Genomic DNA, 24,962 nt, shown 5'->3' on the forward strand with positions numbered 1-24,962 from the left:
ATTTTATGGGGGAGAGTTCTTAAATGAACTTGTGCTTAATGGTCATATCTTTGGAGGGAGAAGCGGGTTTGGAACATGTAGGGGTTAACTTGTATCTTAATAAACTCCTTGATGAAGTCACTAAGTTTAGACTCTGTGATATCGTCTAAACAAAGTTCATATGTTTCTTTTTTTTGGTCATGAAGTGTCTCCGTGAAAATTTCATGAGGATCCCACTAGTTTTTGTGCCTTTGCCAATTTTTATTGACAAAAAGGGGGAGAATTAATGTGTAGTTCACACTACAAATACATATGGTTTAAGAATCATTATTGTAACACCCCGATTTTTGGGCCCGGATCTTGCCCAGATACCATGCCCGAAAACCCGAAGTGCTACTTCGATACCATAGCCGAAGCCCGGCTACTACGCCCAAGCTCGTTAATTAATTTATTTGGGCTAATTTAGTTATGTTCGTTTTAATAATTCTATCGCAACGAAATACTAACAAAATTATTAAGAAAAATCTAACCGTTCTTTTAGCCTCATTTTAATGTCACCGGGAACAAAACACATTTTAGTTTTTGATTTAATTAATAAGTAATGATTTCAACATCAAATTGTAAAACTGAAAACAAATCAAGGTAGACTCCTAAAATTTCACAGGCTTAATACGAGTTCCTATATTTATGATATTTATATGGATAAATTCTTTATTGAAAATACTAATAGGTACCTATTTTTTATAATTTTTAAATAAAGAATTTTAAGGATATTTTTGTATATTGATAAAAGGGTAATTTCGTAATTTAATATGCTTAGATTATTTCAGCGAACTTGTGCTTGATTGAAGTCTTCATTAATATTCTTTTTACTAATTGATTAGATTTGGTGGAATATAATTAATTGATGGATCTTGACATGTAGCATGTTGACATTTGTGAAACTCGATATTTAATTATATTAACAAAATACAAAATCTGTTTTGCATGAGCTTATGAATGTCTTAGGAATTTATTTTTGGAAAGTGTGTACATATTATTAGGTGTCAATTTATAAATATAAATAATATAATTAAGTATTATTGGTAATTGTCACTTGAGGTGGAAATGAAAAATAAATAGTTTTATTAATGACTCGTTGCACGTCTATATATTATTGGTTGTTGATTGAGTATATGGTGAATCTAAATAAAGAAAATTTGCTTTCCTTAGTTGTCACGATTAGTGATTAATGAAATTTTGCATGCATTTTAAATGGAAAATTTGAACTATTTTAAATGAAATTAACGAAATTACCCTTTTATCAAACTGTAACACCCCGATTTTTGGGCCCGGATCTTGCCCAGATCCCATGCCCGAAAACCCGAAGTGCTACTTCGATACCATAGCTGAAGCCCGGCTACTACGCCCAAGCTCGTTAATTAATTTATTTGGGCTAATTTAGTTATGTTCGTTTTAATAATTCTATCGCAGTGGAATACTAACAAAATTATTAAGAAAAAACTAATCGTTCTTTTAGCCTCATTTTAATGCCACCGGGAATAAAACACATTTTAGTTTTTGATTTAATTAATAAGTAATGATTTCAACATCAAATTGTAAAACTGAAAACAAATCAAGGTAGACTCCTAGAATTTTACAGGCTTAATACGAGTTCCTATATTTATGATATTTATATGGATAAATTCTTTATTGAAAATACTAATAGGTACCTATTTTTTTATAATTTTTAAATAAAGTTTACTACCTAGGGACCACGGTCAAACACAAAGTTGACCAGCATGGTAGAAAATCAAAAGTGTGAGAATTTATATTGGAAAATTCATATCAAATCAAAACAACTCAAAATTGAATGAGACTTATTATTTTAGAAAGATCAAAGATCGATGTTCATTTTCATAGAGGACATTAAGTCTAGAAACCAATGTATTTTAGTTTTAAAATATGATATTTATGAGATATTTAAAATTGTCAAATACTTTCTGCGTCTGATGTCGGTATACAGAATTATCAAAGCTCATTGCTCAAACTCAGTGTGCTTATGTCCCTGGTAGACACATCCAAAATAACATCATTATAGTGTTAGAGCATTGCACGGTTGAACCCACTAGCGTTGGTATGTCAATTTTAGTTGCCAAAATGCATTCTTGATTTAGCATACTAAAGATAGTTTCGGACTAGATTAGGTCTAAGAAGTTGAATCGAAGCTATCCTTAAAGGATGAAGATTGAAGACTACAAGAAGACATCAACAAGTATTTCATCAACAAAGGTATGTCACTGATTTCATTTGGATTCTTGCTCAATGCTACCTTTCTAATCTATCGAGATAAATGCTCACTTTATGAAACAATTCCTATGACGGTAAATCTACATTTATGTATATATACTTGAGGTTATTTGATTCATGACTTTGGTGAAAATAACCTTTATCCCTATAGAGGATTTCATGTTATAGTGAATGAGCTTACGAATTCAATGATCCAAGAATCACTCAATTCCGAGTTATAACGATGAAATTATGAGTTATTTATTAAAGTAACAATTATAAGTGTTGTTGTAATTGTTACAGTTCGTTAGTAGGAAACAATCCATGGACTGTTTGTAACGGTTCACAGACTTGGGCCCAATTACATGACTAAAAGGCATTTTTGGTCAAGTTGGTGATGTTTCCTTATCTAGGCAAGATGGCTATTAATACAAACATATTTGATTACTATATTAAAGTGTTTGTGATAACTTTTAATTCCTGCCTAAGTTAAAATGTGATTTATTCACATAAATACAATATTTGCTAATTAATTATTTAATTAATTATTTTGGCAAGAGTTGTAACTTAGGAAAGACTCTCATATTTAGGAGAGTCTTGGAAAAGGGAAAATAGTCAAAACCCTAGCTTAGCTTTTAAGCTAACTTATTCATTATAAATAAAGGTTTCATGAGTTTACACGGTTTTCATCCCCTTTCGAAAATTTGGTGTAAGCTTCATAGGGTTGTTTTCCATGTCTTCTGTTCTTCGTGAACAAGAGTGAGATAAAAGTCTTTGTATTGGGGATCACAAAGCCGAGTTGGATTTAATCTTCGTGATTGATTATACAACTTGTAATCTAGTTTTTCACCTCTTGTTTATTCTAAGGTTTTCTCTTCTGATATAAAACCATTCAAGAGTTGTTGATCATAAGCCCTAGGTTTTGATAGATTTCAGTTTCCGATCGTATACCAACACTTTTTAGTAGAAATCGGATGCTAGAAAGAAAACTTTTATTAAGGTATCTCGTAAAAATCTTTTTGAAGTTTTAAACAAGATATTTCTAGATTTATTCTAGTTGTTCTTGTTGTAGAGTTATTAGGTTTCTCTTCCTATTATCGAAGAGTATAATACTCCCTAGTTTACAAGTTTGTTTTTGATATTACTTTTACCTAGTAATTGTTTTTTATCAAAACAAACACAAGATTTCCAAAACCTTGATTCACATATAAAGGGAAATCAAACCGGTGTTTTTTGCAAACAAAATATCAAATCATATCAGTCGTGTTGTTATATCTTCTAAAGAGAGCCGTGGGTTCTGCTAGAAGATTTGCGTGACGCATTTCTAAAGAGAATCGGTATTCTGCTAGGATTTCTACAAGTGCTGAAGTAGGTATTATATCTAGTCTTAATAGGTAGTAGGAAATTGGTGTAACAGCTTATAATCAGTGTGTGTTTATTCTGGACTAGGTCCCGGGATTTTTCTGCATTTGCGGTTTCCTCGTTAACAGAATTTCTGGTATCTGTGCTATTTCTTTTCCGCATTATATTGTTTATCTTTATAATTGAAATATCACAGGTTGTGCGTAAGTTCAATCAATTGGGAATCCAACCTTTGGTTGTTGATTAAATTGATTGACATTTGGATATTGGTTTTTGATACCGTCCAAGTTATTTCTTATATTCAATTAGGCTCGCAAATTCCTATTTGTTTGATTGCGGATTGAATTAAGAAATTGAGATATAACTTTTTGATATACTTTTCTTAAGATTGAGTGTGACTGTCTAGTTGATTCTCTTGAAAGTATATTAGTTAGTCCATACAGATTGCTAATCGAAATATTGGGTGAGGTTGTTAGACACCCGCTTTTTCACATAGCACATGAGTTACTTCACTCAATGAAACAAAAAAGAAAGGGTAAAGTCTCATATATTGGTTTGAAATTGGACATGTCGAAGGCTTTTGATCGCCTTGAGTGGTCTTTTTTGTTTGATATTCTTCGTCGACTTGGTTTCCATCCTGACTGGATTCAGCTTGTTCAGCAATGTATAACCACTACAGAAATTTCTCTCCTTATTATTGGAAGTCCTACCGCCTCTTTCTCCCCTATTAGAGGAATTCGACAAGGTGATTCGTTATCACCTTATCTTTTCCTCTTAGTAATGGAAGCTTTTTCAAGGATAATCCAGCATCAACTACTTACAGGTCAGCTAAAAGGATTCAAAGTAGCTAAAAATAGTCCTGAAATCAGTCATTTATTTTTTGCAGACGATTGTCTGTTGTTTTAAGAAGCTTCTCCTCATCATCTTGGACAGCTTCAACATATTCTTCAACAATTCAGTATTGCTTCGGGTCAGGTTATAAATTTACAGAAATCAACTATATTTTTTGGCACTAATGTTACTCCTTCTACCAGAAACAGAATTGCAAATATCATGCAAATGAAGATTATGGGTTTGCGTGAGAAATATTTGGGTATTCCCTTGTTGCTGCATAGATCAAAAACTAAAAATTGTCAGCCAATTTTGGATAATATGAATATCAGACTGCAGGGTTGGGCAAGTAAACTGATTAATCAAGCTGGTAAAACTACACAAATAAGTTCAGTTCTAAGCACAATAAGTATGTATCATATGCAGGTCCTCAAGTTACCAGATGCCACAATTCATCAAATGGATCAAATTCAACGGAATTACTGGTTGGGTAAAAAGAAGCATTTTATTGGATGGTATAAGGTACGTTTGCCGAAATTATAATTATGCTTTTCTAACCAAGTTAGCATGGGATATGATACATTCTTCTACAAAATTATGGGTCCAACTCCTTAATAGTAAATATTTCCCTTTATATGATTTGAAGCATGAGCCATATCCTATTTGTGAAAACACTAGTTGGATATGGCAAAGTATTCTACATGGGCTGCAAATTATATATAGATTTGGTAAATGGAAAATAGGTAATGGCACTACTGTTAATATTTGGAAACATAATTGGATACCATGTGAACAAGAACCTTTATACAAGTGGAATGATCTAAACATAAATGAACTTCAATGGGTTTCTGATCTTATACATTATGAGACAGGAGAATGGAATGTTACACTTTTGAGAAGATTGTTCTCTCCTCAAAAGGTAGATTCTATTTTAACTATTCCTATGATGTTACATACTCAAGACACTCTCATCTGGCCACTTACATCAACTGGAATTTTCACGGTAAAGTCAACTTATAATCATCTATGTGAAATTGATTTTCATGACACCAATTTATCCTCCTTCAGTACAACTTTCTGGTTGAAGTTCTGGAGCTCAAGATACCTTATAAGCTGTTGATTTTTTTGTAGAAAATAATTCATAATGTTCTTGCTGTTAGAAGGAACTTGAGACATGTTCCTGACATAACTGATTTCTATTGCCCACTTTGCAATACAACCCACATAGAAGATACCAATCATCTCCTTTTTAACTGCCCTTTTGCTACTGCCATTTGGAAAGCTTCTCTTCCTTAGCATTTTCATCTTTTACAACAGTATAATACTCTTTCTGATTGGATTTATACTTGGTCCTCCACTAATGTTGTGATCAACTTTGATTCAGATTCTCCTTCCATACATGGAATTGTTGCAACAATGTGGCATATATGGAGATATATATGTCAAGTTATCTTTCAGCAGGCACAGATTAATATAAACTTTGTTTTACTTCCTTTGTTCAAGCATCTTACTAATATTGCTTCATCACTAGTGTCTCATCAGCATGCTTTCCATCCTAGACAGATTATAGGACATTCGCATCATTGGAACCCTCCTCCACCAGACATTTTAAAAATCAATGTTGATGCTTCATATCATACAAGTTTTTATCTATCTGGTATTGATGTGATAATTATAACTTCTACAGGACAACATGTTGCTTCCAGAGGAGTACTTAAAAGAGTAGAAAATGCTTTTCAAGCCGAAATATGGGCTTTATTAGAAGCAATGCAATGGGCTAAAGCTAAAGACTGGGATTAGGGCTGGCAACGGATAGATATCTGGCGGATATTGGAAGTTCCGATAAGGTTAAGGTTAAGGATTATCGGATATCCGATAACATCCGGCGGATATCAAAAAATCCAATTCGATAAGGTTAAGATTAAGCTATCGGATATCAGATTTTTATCCGTTAAAATCCGATAACTAGGAAAAAAACTAAATACTTGAAAAAAACAGACTCTGTCTTTTTAAGTTCAAAATGTTCACTGAGAAGTACAAACCCACACAAGCACAATGTTTAGAGTTAAATAGTCTACTCCCAGTCTAGTCAATGCAAAATAAAGTATACAACAGGCTACAACAAAGCCAAGAAAGAAAAAAACAATGTCTAACAGTCACAGAGGCTAACAATGTCAACACGCTAGTGAGTAGTGTAACTTAGTGTGATCTTGCTTGGCTGCCTAGCATGTTGTATCATTGCATCAACTTCACTTCAGTCCACGATTTCCATTTCTGCATTGACAAACCACAAAGAATCACTTGATAAGAAAATTCTGACATCCAACATTTCTCAAAGCTTTCACTATTATAAGCAACAGTGCAACACAAGGTGAGAAGAAATTTAATAATAAAGTTGCAGATGAGAGCAAAAATTACTACAAAATGTCTTTCAATGTTTCACAGAAGATAAATTCAGCTGCACGACCTGGTAAAACGCTTGTTACCCCCAAGATCTGGTCTAGCCAGTTAAAAATGAACTGCATATGCCTTTCAAAAATCTACCCAAGGGTCAATTCTAGGGGGTTCAGATTTTCAAGATTTCACATTTGGGTTTCTGCAACAGCAAATCCCAAGTCAACGGAACCTTAAGGTCATTCTTATTACTACAAGGAACTGAATCACCAAATATACCACTATTATGAAGAGTGTAATCAAGCAAAATGCATAGGCTTTCACTCAAAAAATCGATATCTAGTCTCTTATTACCCGAAGAAGGTGATGTTGAAGCAATTGTTGAAGCAACAATTTGATCTTCTTTTTCTGGTTGCTCGGAGTTGGGTTGACTGCTTGAAGTTCCAACTCTATTGGATGCTCTTTGACTTTCAGACATTCTGAGAACACACAAATTTGCATTTTTCATCAGCACACACATGATCATATATCCTATTCCAAGAACTAAGAAGCAAAAATACTTTGTGAAAATCAAAAGATCCAATTTCAAATTAGTGTATCCACCGTATACTTATCATGCTTCTAGGCTCACTTTCAATAATCAAAACTAATGGAGTTCTTAATGAACTTTCTACATAAACCCCTTAATAATAAGAAATCAAACAGACCCATAAATCAAAACACCTCTAAAACATAATCAAATTCAATCACTGGATGCAGACCTGCAACTAAAGCAGATGTATGTAGTCGTGAAGCAGTGCATGTTCCTAGAGATACAGGGGAGTTCTTTGCTGCTACTGGAGTTTCCGAAAACCTTTCTTGGGATCCTGCAATAAAAATTAACAGCAAGATATTAACCCAGATTTCATGAACAAGACAATAATAAAACCATGAAAACCATGAAACTGAAAACCCTAGAAGACGAAGGAATTTAGGTCGAGCTGAGATCGCACTTTATCAAACCCTAACTATCAATATTAAGTTATTCTTCGACCACATGTTCTAATTCAGTTTAAACCCATCTCAAATCTTTCATCCATACAGAAACCCTAGTTTTTTATTGCAACACAGAAACCCTAATTTCATAAGAATCGAACATAGAAATCGAACAAATTAAAAAAGAAATAATTACAACAAAGAGATGGGAGCGAATCAATACCTGATTGAGTGATTAATTATTGGAGAGGGGAAAATTATTGGGAGCGAGACTGAGAAGTGAGAACTGAGAAGAGAAGAAAAAAATAAAAGGGAAATGAGTTCTGTCTTCTCGACTCCTCCTCGACTAGTAGACTGGGTATGGGAAAATTACATGTACGCACCTACACTATCGGATATCGGATATTAACCTAACGGATAGATCCCAATCTGATTCCGATAGGTTAAGGGGAAATATCCGACAAGTTATCGGATTCGAATATCCGGTATCCGATATAACGGATAAAATCCTATAGGATTTCGAATAATCGGAAACGGATCCCGGATATCGGTTATCCATTTCCAGCCCTAACTGGGATGTTGTTATCTTTGAATCTAATAATAAGAGTTTGATGTTGTATATGAATAATGGTTCGCCTTTACCTCCCTGAGAATCTTCTACCATATTATCTTTGTGTGTTGATCTTTGTAAAATACACCATAACTAGAAGTGTGACTATGTACCTAGAGTGTGTAATAAAGTTGTAGACTGTCTGGCCAAATCAGTCCGCAAGTGTTTTAATGTAGGAGAATGGTGGAATGTACCACCTGCTGAAATCTTTGTATCTTTGGCTAAGGATGTTTCTTTTTTTTTTGAAGGTTGGAATTTATTTATTTAAGAAACCGAACTTACATAGTTGGAATATCAAAACAGATTTTATCTCCTAGGGGCCTAAGAGGTAAATGTTGTGGTAGGGGGATATCCGCTTTTGGTTTAGAGGCCTTTCTCGGTTCCAAGCATAGCTTACATAACTTACATAGAAACATGTTAGACAACGCGATTAGGGACTTTTCTGGCTTGTTGGTGATATGAGATTGCATGGTTGTATGACGCACCCAGATTCTTCTTGATTCCGATGTCAGCTGCTTGTTGGAGGTGTGGTGATACACTCTATTTCGAGAGTGTATCCACATTATTCCGGGTCGAATCAAATTGGTCTTTCCCATTGAGATTGCTTCCGATTCCGTAACCCGAATTGCCATTGACTCGGCCAAACTGTTCGCCGAAGAAAGTGAAAAAAATGAAGAAGATAGTAATGTCATCTTCCCCGCAAAACACTTAATTAGGACTGTATTTTTCTTGGTAGATCCGGTTTGAACCGAGTTTTGATGTTGAATTTCTTCGATTCGGTGGATATGCAGATCAATTTCCCAGGATTTCCAACCACCACCAGTTTGCAGATGGAGTATTACCAAAAATACTGTTTTCTCTTCCAGATTTGCAACCGAACTAATTTCTCTTTGTTGATTAACTATCTTCTTTGGTTGCTGATTTACTAGCACCTGTGTATCCATAACTTTAAATCTCTTTATTTGTATCAACTTGGAGATCCGGATGTGGCTCCTTTTGAAGTACAAAGGAGTTGTGATAAATCCATCAAATAAAAACCGATAGTTATAAGGGCTAGTATTATGGAAATAAGAAAACAAATTGTGGCGTGATGTAGATGATGTTGATTGGGTTTGGTCATATGAGGAGTGACCGTGGAAACTATTTGGGCTGATTTTGGTGTAGAAAGGTAAGTTAATGAGATTTAAACTGAATCAGCAAGGGCTGTGAGAGAACAAAGACTCGGAATTGATTTTGGATGTTACTATTTTTTCCAATCTAGGTACCACAAACAGAAGAGGACGAACTATACTGAAAACAAAGGTACGATGCTTTGAAACTTATGGGTACTTACAGGAGGAACACCGGAGAGAGATTCCAGGAACTCAACCTAGTTTCTGGCTTCTGGAACAATTAGGTTTTCATCTACTCGACCAAATACATCTAGAAACTCAAGAGGTATGAAGAATACACTTCTTCCGAATCCTTCATCTGCAAAGCAATCCCTATTCAACCAACATCAAATTGAAAAATCATTTTGATTCAGGTTCGACTTAGCTGATTTGTTGATACAGAAGACCAGACTATGAAGACAAAAGAAGGTTATTAATGGTATAATATTTCTACTTTTGGTTACAAACTCTCAAGGATACCAAGTCGCAGAGCAAACTCGGAAGAGAGAAAAGAAAGTGGTGTCATGTTTCTATTACATAATGTATAATATTTCTACTTTTGGTAAAAAAAACAAACAAACTCAGAGTTGTAAAAATCAGGAGTGCCAAAAAATGGAGTGCACTTATAGCAATATCTGCAAAACAAATAACAGATCGGACTTAACAAATCGATTTACATCAATAAAACAAATCTTTGAATATAATGGCACCTTAAAAGGTGCAAATAATGTACTTCAGGCATTTAGAAATTTTCTCTAATCATAATGTTTACAGAACAAAATACATGTTGATAGGGTTAAAGAGTTGCGAAGGTTCGTGAGAGGAAGTTAATACATAGGTTCCCACTCCTGAGGTTAGAGAGATATAAATTGAACCCGCAAGTCACATACATTATTAACACATGTAACCAACGTTTATCGGACATAAAAAAAAATACACTCAAAAGAGAAGGAATAAAAATCAAAGGAAATGGGGAAAACGACTCAGCCAAGAGAAAATGCGATAAACAAGATTACAACAATGAATAACAGTATATGGATATACAGAAGGTGAAGAACGGAAATGCATCAGAGGTTATCCTCTCGCACCAATCGAACCATCTCATGATGTTATTTCCATGGGGGTGATGATGGTTGTTTATACACCAGGCCTTGTGAAGTAGCTGTAGCATAGCTTGCGTCGAGGTTATGAAGTTGTTCCATAAGCTGGTTTCGTCGCTCCTTAAAGAAATCCAGACGCGATGTTAATTCTACCAACGTTGAAGATGCTACGGATGGATTTCGTGTATATTCCATTGCCTGTAACATTGATTATAGTATGCAATGTAAGTCATTAAGGCCATGGGCAAAAATTTAACAGCACTTGCGGATAAATTAGCCCTTACCTCCATTGACCTTGAAGTAGAAGCCACGGCAGAGGAATCAATTGCCGAGAGATCATCCGCAGAAAAACTAGTAGATGCCTCTGTACTTTTTGAATCACTCAAGCTTATTGTATCACCATACAGCTTTTGAAACAGCTGTTTGGCGTTGCTGGTAGACGACATTGCCTGGTCCTTGACGTTGTTTTTTCTCTCAGTTCCTAATGAGCGGTCCTGTATCAACCAAATATATGAATAGTTATTGAAAGAATAGAATCGGATTAGCTGCCAATATAACCACGGTTTCCAGAAAAAGAATTGTCATCCATAAAAGAAAAATAAAACACATAACCGAAGTATATAAAACAGGGAAACGAGACACCTACAGATTATTCAAGTTCTAACAACACTGACATAAAGAGAAAACGTTCAAAGATATACCTCATTTCTTTGTTTCGTTTCGTGATTACAAAATGCAAGGGTCATATCGAAATTTTGCTGAAGATACTTCCTGCAGAAGACAAGTTTAGATGTAATCATGATTCAATATACTAATGAACAAAAACTCTTCCACCGATCCCAAAAGTATAAGAGAGAAAAGTTCCACTATACAGACAGTAAAATCAAATGTGAAAAGAGAAATGTCATGCTAGCAGGCAAGGTTACATACAGACAGAATTATGCCTGACACATACTGCCAGAGGCAACAAAGAGCAAAGAGCTTCATGTTAAATAGAGTGCATTTTAACATAGCAAAATTTTGGTCGACATGTAGATTTGGTCAATCTAAGAGAAAACAAAATGCTGATGCGGCCATCTTAGTGTCTGAACTGCTCCCAGTAGAGCAACCCCTCTGTATCTCGAGGGATAAAACATTTTAAAGTAGTTTACAAATTCGATGCGACAACGATTAACGTCCATCATCATATGCATAAAAACACAATAAGCATGCTGGCAAGAAAGTGATCTATTTAAACATCTCACTGTTGTGAATGTAGATTTTGTAAATGCTGGTACCGATCGCTTGCATCAGAAAGGGCACCATAATGGTTTTGGCTTTGCTGGTTCAGTTGGAGGTGGAGCTCCGTGACCTTCTGTTTCAGCCTAGCTACATCTGCCTCAGCAAGGGCGATCTCTTCTAGCTCTGCCCTCGTCTTTAGAAATAAGATTGTTAGGATAAAGATAACTCCTGTGACCGTAAGGCAAGAGAAAAAGGAACAGCACCAACCTTGGAGTTCATACCACGTTGATTAGAAAACTGTCCTGAAGACATATTCAGACCGATCTCCAGATCAGCTCTAAGATCTCTCTCAGCTTGCAACTGCTCTTGCAGTCTTGAAACCTGTGACAATTGAATACAATATATAAGACAAGGGAGAGCATACTCAAAAACGCAACTTGCATATATCGGCTAATCTCCAACACATGTTTGAGAGAATCTTCGCGTACATGCAGGAACGTCAGTTGCAAAACAAACATTTGACAGAGATAAATAGCAACAGCGTCTTAGGTTAATGACCAAAATTGTTCAGCAAAGCAAGCAAGTAATATATAAACCAGGTAATCTTTGATTTAGTTTGAGCCATTTTTTTGCAAGGGAGGGGTTGAATTGTCAAAGACCTTCTCTTTGACGGAAGGGTGAAAGGTTTTTCTCACTTAGACAAAATTTAACAAATAGGCTAGTCATTCTCTCTACCGGCGCCTCTCATTACTGTACTAACTTCCCAAGATGTGGAACAAGGTACCAGAAAATGTATTACTCTCCGAGTCCACAACTAGCAAGGTTTGTTATGTGGAGGCTTTAGTGGTGGCCTACTCGAGTAAAACAAGGCAAAGTTTGCTTAAGCCATCATTGCCGGATGAACAGATGAAAGAGGAACCTTCAAGTGTAGAAAACAAGCCGTTTTAAGTGTAGAACAATCGGCTTATTCTAATCTTCATCAGTACAAACATTTAGTAACATTCTAGATGTCAAACTAGACTTCTTTTCCTAGTACATTTAGATGTTTTCAGCTACCTTTCGAAAGCAACCTGATCATCACATTTAGTCATACCCTTGCTACCATGTCACAAAAAAAGACCCACTCTGCATGCATATTCCAACGCTTGCCCATCTCCTCATGTGCACAGTTGTTCCGGACATACTATATCCTACCTTGATTAAACATGTGCAGTTGTATTTTACCTTCCTCGATCTATCCAGCATCTTGGCTATTTCCTTTAAATTTTCAAACTTTCAAAAAAAGAAAATAAAGCAGATAAAAGATAAGCAATTGCATACATCTTGTTCAAGTGCCAATCGTCGCTCGTGCAGAGCTTGCTTTCTTCTCTCTAAACTCGCTTGCAAAATCTGATTCCCTTTAGCCTGATAGAGAAGGTGGTCGAACTAAGTAAAGGTTCCCACAGTAAGATCCAAGATAAAAGTTCAAACACTGAATGTTACCTCTTTCTCTATCCTGGTGCGCAACTCATTCTTAGTAACCTCTAGCCTCTGAATAGCAAGCCTGCAACTCATGTAATTCAATGAGTTTTAAAATATAGGAGATGATAACGGATTGCAAAACGAGAAAGGAAATTCAAAAATACAGCAGAAATGTATGCTTGTCATTAGATGAATGCTGTCAAAATTACGAATTGATGTGATGGTGTGCAAAACTGGGACTTCGGAACCTTGAAAGTAAGAGCATACGAAATAAGATTTTTGCTTCAGCTATCACTGAGAAATTGCAGGAGGCGAAGTTCCAAATGCTTAACAAGAATTTATGTAACATATACAATTATGAGCAGGGATCCTTTAACAGTCTTACTAAGGCCCCGTGGAGATGATATAAGGGATGATTTTAAGAATGTTATCCCTGCCATATAACACATCTTATCTGATGCAGCGTACTTTAACCTTTAAACCCATAAAACATTGTACATTTCTCAAAGGTAAATAACCACACCATAAATTCCCTGAAAGATGGTTAGCAACCATGTATTAATGAGCATGGGAGTTTTAGGGTCATTCTGGAAGGTCTACATGTGAATAAATCCTTCCCGCATATCATCCACTGAACTATCTCCAAGTGTGCTAAACATTAGTCTGGATGAAGTATCATCCTAGTTATTATATATGTACAAATGTCAGGGATAAATGTAAGAAATCATATAACTCCAACCTCCAAGTCAAGCCTTAAGAGCATGCATCCCTCTTAGGTTATTAGGTTCAGGTAATTGGAGGATAATGAGTGACACCCAATATCTAACCAAATGCATTAATACGGATTACTAGGCTTCATTAGTTTGGGTTGCCTTATAGTGTGATTAGTGGACAAGCATTTAACAAGATAGAAAGAGCCACTACAGGACACTTAAGAAGAAAAATAATAATATCATATACAGGTGAAAGACTTACTCTTCTTCTCCGGATGAGTCAACAGATTCCACTGTGGTATTCTTCCGTGTCTGTAAAAATAAAAAAAAATGAATCTCAGACAAGTAGGGCAGCAAGCAGTGAAAAGAGGTTGTCACTACAGTCAATTGACAACAGCAGATTTCTCTTCCTAGAGGATGAAGGTGAAATTTGAACCTAAGTCTGTCAATCAAAGGTCACTGACTTCACAAACAAGGTGATTCGGGTGGAATTTGGCTGTTGACACGAATGGAACCTAAATCTGTGGGGCCTGGCTTTGTTCGACATTATAAGATCGAAATGAAAGACTACACAAGAATATCATCAAACCCACGTGTAGAAGAATAAATAATTTAAAAAGAACTCTTTTAAGAAATCAGAATAGACTGGCCATAAAAAAAGTACACCAACTCACATTATTTCTACCCCAAAAGGATGGGCGCTTGACATTGAGACCGTAACCACTTAGTTTACTCGAGGATTTTTCTGCAGATAAATGAGGACCAGCAATGGGTAGAGAAAGACCAGATTCTTTAGAGGACAGAAGGTCTGCCATTGATTGGTGAGATCCACTGGCAGGTAAATCAATGGGACTATGCATCTCAGTCGGACTCTCACTCTCTTTCTTACATATATCTTTCTCATTAAATTGAAAGTTGGAGTCTCTGTGGGCTTTATGGCTTGATAAACCACTAGTCTCCCCAGTAGATTCAACATCTGAACCACCATCACCTTCAAAAGCCTGTAACCGACGAGATAATGAATACAGTAGTTAACACTAGCAGAAGTTATGTTTACAAAAGATAAATAAATAAACAATAACACGGCAGAAAAAAATACTAAGTTTTAATACCTTATAACTATATAAATCATTGCCAGCATAGCCGCTGCTGCCACTAAACTTTCCGCTAAGCACACGGTCAGGATCATCATATACTTCTGGAGGATCTTCATTTTCTGTATCATGATATGCACTATCTTTCATATCCAAATTTTCATCATCAGATGACTCATCAGACTCACTGTGTCCCATCTGAGAATCTGCTGAAAAAGAGCATCTTTGCAGATTATCATCCTGAAACAGATCAAAATGAAGTGAGCATCGCCAAGAGAGAGAAATTTCAAATCGAACTACCCTTTTCGTGAACATTAAATAATTATAATTTTACAGTTTTTAGACTCTTGACTAACTGACTATTCTTAATTTATTTGGTAATAAACTAGAGTCAACTATCTATCTACATACCCAGTCAATCAACTGGTCGAAACTTACATCGAAGATATTGTCATAATCCTCCAAAAGAGTTGTAATGATGGCTTGAGCATTATTAGCAGCGTTGGCAGCAGCAAGAAGCTGAGCTGAACTATCACTCATGTCAAAGTCATCCTCCAACTCACATTCACCAGCCAAAAGTGGTCGCAGTAACAAGGGTGCCATGCAAGCAGCAACCGCAGAAGGAGTCATCCGATTATCAGAAGAATGAGCAGCAATTATATGCATCATTTTCAGAATTCTGCAACCAAATAAAATGCCAGTGAGATATATATAAGGGGCTGGTAAAGGCCTGAATGTCAAGTCAAATTTTTAATCATTGAAGAGTCATGTGATTCCATAGGCATAATTATAACTTTATAAGCCAAGCTATCGTTCACTGAAGAATTATCAGCAAACGAATGGGAGTAGACGCTTAAGAAGATGCCCTGTGTAAAATGGTCACATTTTCGAACTCAGTTAAGATGAATGACGAGTTAATGGTCAAAAAAAATGGAGGGAATGCTACATGCGGTCAGCCATTCTGTACGCTATTTAATGTGTTCAGGTTGAAAGCCAGAAACATTCAGGCACATCTTCTCTTAGGATGACCACTGGATTTCAAAATGGACCTATTCAAAATGATTGAACTGATCTCGTGTAAGTTGGAACAATATAATAGCGCTTTCTTATACTAGTATCTAGCTTTCTAAATTTAGGTTTCAGCCATATTGTTACATAAGATATCATACAGCTCCATGTGACCATCTGTTAGGTTTCCAAGCGTGCTTTTATTAAAAAAGGTTTCTTAGTATATGTTTGTTCATAACACAACCGCAACAGAAATATACTAAAACAATTGTTGAACTTGCATGCACAATATTAATGTATTTTCTTTAGTAACTTAAGAGATGTGATAATTTGACCCTTCACGATGCCAACAAGCTACTCCGTCTCATGCATCAATGTCCCCCCTAAAGTGTAATGGCTGCAAAGAGAAAGACTGCTAAAAAAATGGGCATGGTTGGCAAATCATTTTATTAGAAGAACAAAATAAGCATCACCTTTGTAATAATCGCCTATTTGGCTCCGGAAATGTCTCAAATACTGCAGAGCGCAGAGCATTAAGCCTAGTCTCCTTTCGCTCAATCCCTATGAAATGGAACACCAAAATAACAATAAAGTGTCACACATGATGTAAGAAGTCATAACCGCGAAAATCACACAAATGACGAAGGTGAAACATAAGAAATATCATAAGTGATCAGCAGTTGTCAAATTTTGGCAACCATGTAAAGGTTATAAAACTTGAAAGTAGCTGAGATTTTGATGTTAGATCCAGATTGGCAGAAGGAAAAGGGATGTAAAGAGACAGATAATATGTGGTTTGCCACAGAAAAAATTCAGCAGTAAAATACCAAAGTGACCTACATCATTGACTGTTAGTCGACAAACCAATAATCATTAATATTGTAGAATCATTCTTATTTAAACAAAACCTGGTTACCATTCAAAGTTAAAATTTAATGCACACTGCAGTGCAACAAGTATGAAATCCCGAGAAATCTCGTTTCTCAATAGGTATGTTCTTTTTCCGTTCGAAGATTCACCGGAAAAAAAAAATGAGGCGTGAAACTGCTTTAGAAAACGAGGGAGGATTGAGGATGATACTGGCTTAGATGAGTAATAAATGTAAGATTCTCTGGAACACTTTCCACACAGTCACGTATAACTCTATTCCTTCTGGAATTTTTCTGCGGCAACCCACATAAGGTCCTTCTCTTATTTCCTCTGTACTTTCTTTTTCATTTTGCCAATCTGGATGAGCTCCTAGAGCTTCACCAACCAGATATTTCAGATTTGGCTAGTTGCACAGATTTTCTTCAGGCGATATTTTTGGAGGTGCACATTCTTCCAAGAAGCTACACTTAGTATGAATATCGCATACATGGCACAAGTGAGCAATAGAGTGTTTAATCCTGAAGGACAGTCTCTCCCTGTCGCATACCCCCTCTCAAAAGGAAGAAGCAATAAAGGATAGTTAAGGGACAGGCTGTCCGTGTTCCCGCTTAAACCTGGTGTATGATCGGATTTTTAGCATGAGGACGGTCCATTCCATGTTACACGAAACTCAGGATCCAAATTACAGCATGCCCCCTCCCTCTACTTGGAGAATTCATTCAATTCAAGGGTGGGAAACCTCAGCATAAGACATGGGGCCAGCCACCCTTTAGAAGGAAATTTCAGAGTTTAGGCAATAGCTAAAAAGAGAGAGGAGGCGAGTTGCTAGGGTGGCGACAGTTGGCATATGACCATTTTAAGGTTTAGATGAAAGCTGAGTGGCGAATTTGGACCCTGATTTCTATACAATTACTATGCTCCCAACAAATAAAGCACTTTCACATGTTCAGGGTGTTGACACAAATTAGCAAAACAGTAAAATGGACAATGAGATGCGACAAGAGGCACCATTATTGGGTTCACCAAGAGATCAAATGAGCAGGTGAAAAATGGAAGCAACAAGTGCTATGATGCCACCACATATTAGTGAACAAAGCAGCACGCAACAATGAGATTCAAATGGAACCATTATATTCACTTCACCGAGAGACCAACAGCGCAAGTGAAAAGTGGAAATAACAATTAGTAGCCTTTTACTTACCAAACCAGAGAACCTAAAGGTCCTAACCATCACATGCATGCTAAACTATCATCTAAATATAATTAGAAAAGTATAGCTATAAGACGAACTTACTGGATGCCTCCAACAACGCAATACAGCAAGATGCAGGAACCGGGGATGAGGGTAGCTCTCGAAGCACGTGCTGTGGATAAAAAAAAATATGGGTAACCATAACGTAAAACAAGACTTGACAGGATAATGAGAAATAAACCATACCTTCACACAGTCACCAACTACATGTGCATCCTCGTCAGAGCTGAACTCATTCCTCCCTGAAAACAATGGATCCTCAAACTAAGGCATGTGCAGGAAGAAGTTACAAATAAGTATTTACATTCTATCTTTTGTTTTTCCTTATGTAGTTAGGTTCCCGCAGACAGGACCCAAAAAAAAAAGTAACAGTTCGACTAATAATAGTAGGTCCTGATCATACTATTTATAGTAAACAATTAATAGTTATACCTTGTTCATATTCTTGGACCCGGCGATAAACATCCTCAACATCTGCTGATTGCCGCAAGATTCCTTCAACTTTTACTCCTGTTAAGCAAATCGCTTAGCAATTGCAACACAACCTAATTGCAATGTAAAATACAATTTTGCCAACTATACAATTGCATAGCACCATAAGAACCAAAATAAACAGCACAAGAGTAGGTTGGCTGTTAAGAGGAAGAATGACAGCAACGCTGTAACTTATCTGTGAGAATACAACTTATCTAATACTATGCTGCATGCAAATATGTGGTATTATCTTCCTTCCAAGTGCAGAACAGTCCGTACTACATGTCATGAACCATGTAAGAAGAGAGGCATTCTACCTTTTCTGATTCTATTACATTACTTGAAGGACGTAGCTGCATGCCCTTTTAACCACACTGACCAACATTTATACCTTTGAAGAGGTAAACCCTTGTGAATCAGAAGCGGGGACAAGAGCTTAAGCAGGAGTAAGGATTGAGACACTGAAAAGTCCTAATTTGGGGGTGTCTTGGCAGATTAACTATTAATTAATTTTGAGATTATACATAAAATTTGGACTATTAATAATTTAACATTAAACTTGGCAATGAAGGCTTTCAGAATAGTGCTCTGATATATACCGTGCTAAGTATACTAGGCAGTTAACAACTCTAAAATTAAAATTCTAAACAATAAATATCAGGCGATTGATCCAGAGGGAACTATCCCTTTGTTTTAGACTTTTAGTCAAGGGGAAAAAATGATCTGCTAAAAGCTCTCCAAAAGAAAGAAGCTTCCAAATCCAAGAGTCTTCCCTGTTGGAAAGGAACTTGGTTGGATCCTACCAGATTTTTTCCCCTATGGCACGATCCTAGCTGTTAACCTGGCAAGTACCATGGGTGCTTTTGGTGTGTTCAGTGGAAATGCATAGGGTGAACTTTAGTGATAATTTTGACCAGAATTCTTCATTCTAAACCGAAATAAAGGCACAGAATATAACCACAAGAATGTTCTACAACCAATTAATAAATCAAGCCAGCTTCAGATCTCAAAAATAAAATACATAATTCACTAGTGAGGAGTCTGAACAACAAAAACTTTGGCCAAAATCATGTAAACTCACCGAATACCTCCAGAAAGCGAAGAGCTTTTTCTAGGAACGAAGGACCACCATCAATATCCTCTAACGCCAGCAAAATTGGTCTTCCAACAACCATCGACTTGACAGGCCGCTTATCTCTCCCTGATTAAATGCATAAAAAATTTAGAGTAATTTAACATTACAATATAAGGGCAACCGACCGGCATAAAACTACTAACTGAAAACTTTACTAAATACTACTAACATTGTTGGAAAGATCCTTCAATTGTATCAGTTGTGTCATTCCGAAAAATCCCATTATGTCCCATGACCAGTGCAGCACTTGGTGCTTGTGCCAAAGCATGTTCCAGTGCTGTCTTCCACTCGTACAAGTCTTCTGACGACTCAGCCTAGAACCAGAAAAGGAGAAAGTATCAATATAAGCATAAGTACACTGATGGCATGAGGAGCATGTTGTACTTATTGCACCACCGCATAATACAACATGAGCACAAAAGAATGAAGGCCACACCTTGAGGGTGAACGCTCGCCCATCGCGCCCATCAGGAAACAATACGGTCAAGAGTTTCTTATCTTCCCTGACCACAACACTGCAAATAATATTCATGTCATCATGTGTCAGCCCAAGAATTCAAACTTCCTACTAAAATATTTCACTATGTTCATGTGCTTACCTCCCTGAACTGTTTAAATCTATACCACCCAGAGTCAGATTAACCTCGCCGCCTCTCTGGGGAAGAGCACTCTACAAAACAACCATTTTAATGCATGTATATCCGTATTAACTCAAGCAGCTTTTAAAAATAACTGCCTCTTCTCCAAATCATCTGTTTCTAGATAAATCATATGCAGTGAACTAAAGAGACAACAAAGCTGGATACAAATTTAGAAAGTAGAAAACTGAGTTACCCTAATAAGATGTGGTTATATAACTAGCCTTAATAAATACAATCATGGCAAACCTAGAAAAGGAATTTTAACTTGAAATTATCAGGAACTTTTCTCTTTTAAGAATGAAGACATTTCTAGGTTCTGTAAGCAGGTGATGCAACTCTAACCCTCTCGGATCCATATCATAACAGTAATCCTTCAACATGGATCAATAGATAAATCAAACTGGAAAAGCTTTAGAGAGAACAGAACCTATATCTAAGTAGAAACAAAAACTTAAAAAGATAACAGAAAAGAATTTATACTTCAGTTGATTGGAAATCATACAGGAATTCAAAGAATCACAAATATGCCATGTTCAGACCTTGAAAGACAATTTTGGCAGCTGAAACACAGTTCCCAGATTCTAATGAGACATTGAGCGTCATTTTAAGTTGCAAAGAGGCTAGGCCACCATTTCATAGACACTTAAGTGTCTTTAGTCCATTATTCAAAATAATTAACCACTGTAACCCAGGTAGAAACCCTAATAGAATTTTTAGAAGAAAAAAAAGGTAGAAAAGTTTAAGTAACCAAGAATGGGTGATTCCACTAAATTATGCAACAAAGAATAGGCTTTTTGAAACTGTGTTTATATTTTGGATACAGATTAGATAAAGACATTTAACCAATAAGTGAAACAATTAAAACGGGCAAGCACTAAGCAGATCATGATGATTATTTATCTAAGATGGGATGTGCACCACATCAATGAAACTTAGACATCACGGTATCAAGCACTAAGGAAAGCACATATCATAGCAGTACAAATAATTAAGCAATCAAAGATAATGAAAAGCATAACGAAGTGACACTGTTATTTTGACAGGGAAATCATGAGCTGATACTTACAGGATCGTTTTTGAAGAAAACTAAAGATGTTCGAGTGAGTATGAACCAACGCCTCTTCCAAGATTTCCATCCTATCCCTGCAAGTGCAGCAAGAAAATTTATCAGGATCCTTGCAGCTAAAACAAGATACAGAGAACATTTATGACATACCTTAGACAGTTAGACTAGAACCAAATCTAACACTTTCACCCCATAGCAATACAAGTCAAAAAGGGAAACAGTAGATGAAACATAAACAGTTGAACAAGCAGTATGGAGATGGCTTCCGCTTATCAGTCCATCACAAATAATCCATATAGACTGGTCTAACTTTACTGATTTAGTTTTCTCTTGAACAATGGGATAAAATTCAAATGAGATCTCAGAGTCAGTTTTTTGATAACGAATGTTACATGGAACTCCCACATTTATACGTTTATAAAGAATTTTACTGGTTAGAAGTTGCAAATCAATATAGGTAAAAAAGGTTAAATCTCAAGTAACAGGTAGACCTTTCTTTACAGCAAAAGTTTACAATCCAAAAGAAGATCTTAGTAGAACCTATAACTGACTAACTTCATGGATAGTGCAATTCTCAATCCCAAGAAAACTTCCTCTTTTCTCAGACTGGACAATTTTAGAAAAATCTCATGATGCAAGAATTAAATAGTTGAACAACCTTAGGCAACAGAGAGTACTTCTTTGGCAAGCTATTCAACTGTTGCTCGAGTATGGTATACTTGAGTGCACAAATCTATAACAACTAGTTCTCTAACATGATCAGTGGAGATAGAAGGGCCACGACATAAACATCACTTAAAATATTTTCAACTCATTCCTAAGCAAAAGTCAACAGAAACCATGCTGGTTCAAAGGATCTGCCACCATATACATGCCTGATACCTATACCTACAGCTTTAATCAATTTAAGTGATCTAATAGGTTTAATATGTTACCATGTGTTATGACTACAAGGTCTGTGCCACGTAAGTATTACGACTACAAGGTCCGCATCAATAAGTCCCTAAGGAATCCTTTGTGGAGTTGTTCAAGTTAGACCTCATTCTAACTCATGTAAGCATCTTTCCTTTCGATGACTTGCTTGATTTCAGTTCCCCTTCTGGTATATGTTGGCGCTTCGAAATCAATATCTTAATTGTAATAATAGATGGTTATTCTACAGTAGTGTCCTTATAATATTATATTTGTGTTTGACCATCAAATAGTTCTCCATTTCTTATCCTCTCAAATGGTATTCAAGTACTTGAATAGTATAGAAGTGTTCAGGTTCTTTCTCCAAGCACCTGCTCCCTAATTGGGCGTAAATTACTGTTTCCGGACATAGAAAATGGGTTGGTGTTTTGTTGCGTGTAAATGACAGCTGGTTGAAGTTGTCACTCCACCTAATTAATCTTAGTGAATAGTTGACATCTCTAGTTCCTTAGCTATTGTCTGCATCCTCCTTTCTCAACACAATTCGTAAGCAGTTAAACTACTCAACTTTCAGCCTTGCACTGATGATTTCAAAAACCCAGACAAAGGAGGGAATCAGACTGCCATTGCAACTAAATCCCCCACATAAGAAAGACCAAATACTTAAACGGATAATCAAACTACAGTGGCCAATCAATTTTGGAGTTGTAATTGCAAGTTGAGATCAAACAATTCTCAAACTATAGTCCACTGATTTTTAAAGAAATATGAAATCGCTAGCATTTACGAACTAGGGCATACTCCTTAAGATACATTCAAATTCCTTAAAAAGAAAATCTAGAGTCCATAGTAAAATTAAAGATTATCATCTAACCTTTTGACGAAATGAAAAGTGGACCACTCTTGAAAACCTGCAAAAATATATCTCGTTGAGTTAGAAACAAAACCTGCAAGCATCAGTAAACAGTTCTAAGCTTCAAATGAATATATAAAAAAAAATTATAAAAAAAAAAAAAGGAAAATGAAACAAAGACATACACATTCTACATTAGAGAGGTTTAAGACCTATAGCAAACATAAATTGAAAGAGTAGAAAAGCTAGATCTTCAAAGTGAAATGAGAAAATCTTACAGTATTCATAACTCCAGCTCCAGGTCTTATTCTTTCGGCCGACATTTTTCAAAAAAACAACTGAAATTAGGGCATCAAAAATGGTCATTGATTATAATAATACTAGGAGAACCACTTTGGATACCAAACATTTGAATCAACAGAAACTCTAGATTCTCAAGTATCAAAATCAAACAGGGGGAAACTTCAATCTTTAATCCGCACCACTAAATGAGAGAAGAAGAAGAACAAGTAGTAAGTTTTATCAGGTCGTCTTCTTTCTCTCTCTACTCGCGTGTGTTGTTTCAAAGTTCAGTAGGCTTGTTAGGAAAGTTTATCTTATTTTTTTATTTTTTTCTCATTTTCTTTCAGTAGATTAGGTGGAAAGTGCGTGGACTAGGTATTTTACAGCATGGTATACCAAATTCTCAGCGAGACGTGTTGCTATCCCACTGTACCACTACCAGTGGTTTGTCCCGTAAAATTGGACAACTTTTTCTGGGCCGGTAATAATTTCCAAAAACCCATAAAGAATCATAAATTCCATTTTTTCTTTTTTTTGGCTGGTGTTATCACGTTTGTCAAGTGGTCGGCTAGTGTTATCACGTCACTCGAGTGTAAAATCAGCATGCATTTTAAGCCAACCTTCGAATAAGAAATGTATCCCAGCAATCTGACGGTTTAAAAATGTATGGTTAGCATGTTATTTATGTACTCGAGCACGTTTAGGTGGACTTTGGCTTAAAATCATTTTCTTTTCCCACTTCAAATAGGTAGATAAGCTAGTTTGCTATTGTCAAATGCAGCTAATCAAGCACTTAAAACACTCGAGTGGAGCAATATAAAGTAAGCAATCCGTAATTATCAAAGAAAACTTGTGGTTTCGAAAAGTAATTTTAGTTTTCACGAAAACTCCTTGGAGAACTTTTTCTTAAACCTTTTCTCACCATTTGAAGAAATTATGTATCTTTTTCAAAAACTGGATCACTTCAACCACTGGAAAGTTATAATTGGAGTATAATGTTTATGCGCAAGAGCCGTGCAAGTAAGTAATTATTTGGTCTGGTTATGTTTGGATTTTTCCTAGTCGTTTATAAGGTGAAGATTATTCTTTTCTTCTAGTGGTGCAATAGTGTATTAGGGGTGCGTTTCCAGTCTAAACTAAACTATTCTGCTACTGAGCATTGAGTTTTACTCTTGTATCGGACAGCTAGCACTGTTTCAACCTGATTTTGTTTGTTTTGGCCTTTGGCCACATAAACAACCCAACTGTGGGCCCCCATGAAACTCTTTTAGCTGGCCAGTTCAAGATGAAAATGACCCCGTGACACTGCC

The 24,962-nt window shown here is 36.1% G+C and overlaps 1 protein-coding gene across 2 annotated transcripts; it reads right to left on the bottom strand.

Moving 5' to 3' along the window:
* Positions 1-10,311: 10,311 nt before the first annotated feature.
* On the bottom strand, positions 10,312-23,947 carry LOC113309059 (rho GTPase-activating protein 7-like). 2 transcript variants are annotated; one of them, XM_026557487.1, is made up of 22 exons: positions 23,649-23,947; positions 23,392-23,428; positions 21,606-21,682; positions 20,498-20,568; positions 20,335-20,413; positions 20,068-20,212; positions 19,845-19,964; positions 18,722-18,799; positions 18,476-18,531; positions 18,332-18,401; positions 16,641-16,728; positions 15,598-15,838; positions 15,178-15,399; positions 14,740-15,066; positions 14,328-14,377; positions 13,374-13,434; positions 13,212-13,295; positions 12,159-12,272; positions 11,948-12,084; positions 11,372-11,441; positions 10,955-11,164; positions 10,312-10,868 (listed from the first exon to the last, which is right to left on the bottom strand). In XM_026557487.1, exons 1-22 carry the CDS (start codon positions 23,691-23,693, stop codon positions 10,680-10,682), a joined length of 2,571 nt encoding a protein of 856 aa, XP_026413272.1. In that variant the 5' UTR covers positions 23,694-23,947; the 3' UTR covers positions 10,312-10,679. The 2 variants fall into 2 exon arrangements, with proteins under 2 accessions (XP_026413272.1, XP_026413271.1); XM_026557486.1 differs by having other exon boundaries at positions 11,915-12,084; positions 23,649-23,946.
* Between the last annotated feature and the right edge of the window lie 1,015 nt (positions 23,948-24,962).

This window comes from Papaver somniferum, chromosome 9 (genome assembly GCF_003573695.1).
Source record: "Papaver somniferum cultivar HN1 chromosome 9, ASM357369v1, whole genome shotgun sequence".
Classification (NCBI taxonomy): domain Eukaryota; kingdom Viridiplantae; phylum Streptophyta; class Magnoliopsida; order Ranunculales; family Papaveraceae; genus Papaver; species Papaver somniferum.

Bases quoted from the DNA above. Each gene is read 5' to 3' on its own strand.
- LOC113309059 (XM_026557486.1), bottom strand. From the start codon at position 23,693: ATGTCGGCCGAAAGAATAAGACCTGGAGCTGGAGTTATGAATACT. The intron at 18,532-18,721 runs GTATAACTATTA...CATTGTTTTCAG, and splicing joins GGTCCAAGAATATGAACAAG to GGAGGAATGAGTTCAGCTCT. The intron at 12,273-13,211 runs GTATGCAATTGC...CAATTGTCACAG, and splicing joins GATTGGCACTTGAACAAGAT to GTTTCAAGACTGCAAGAGCA.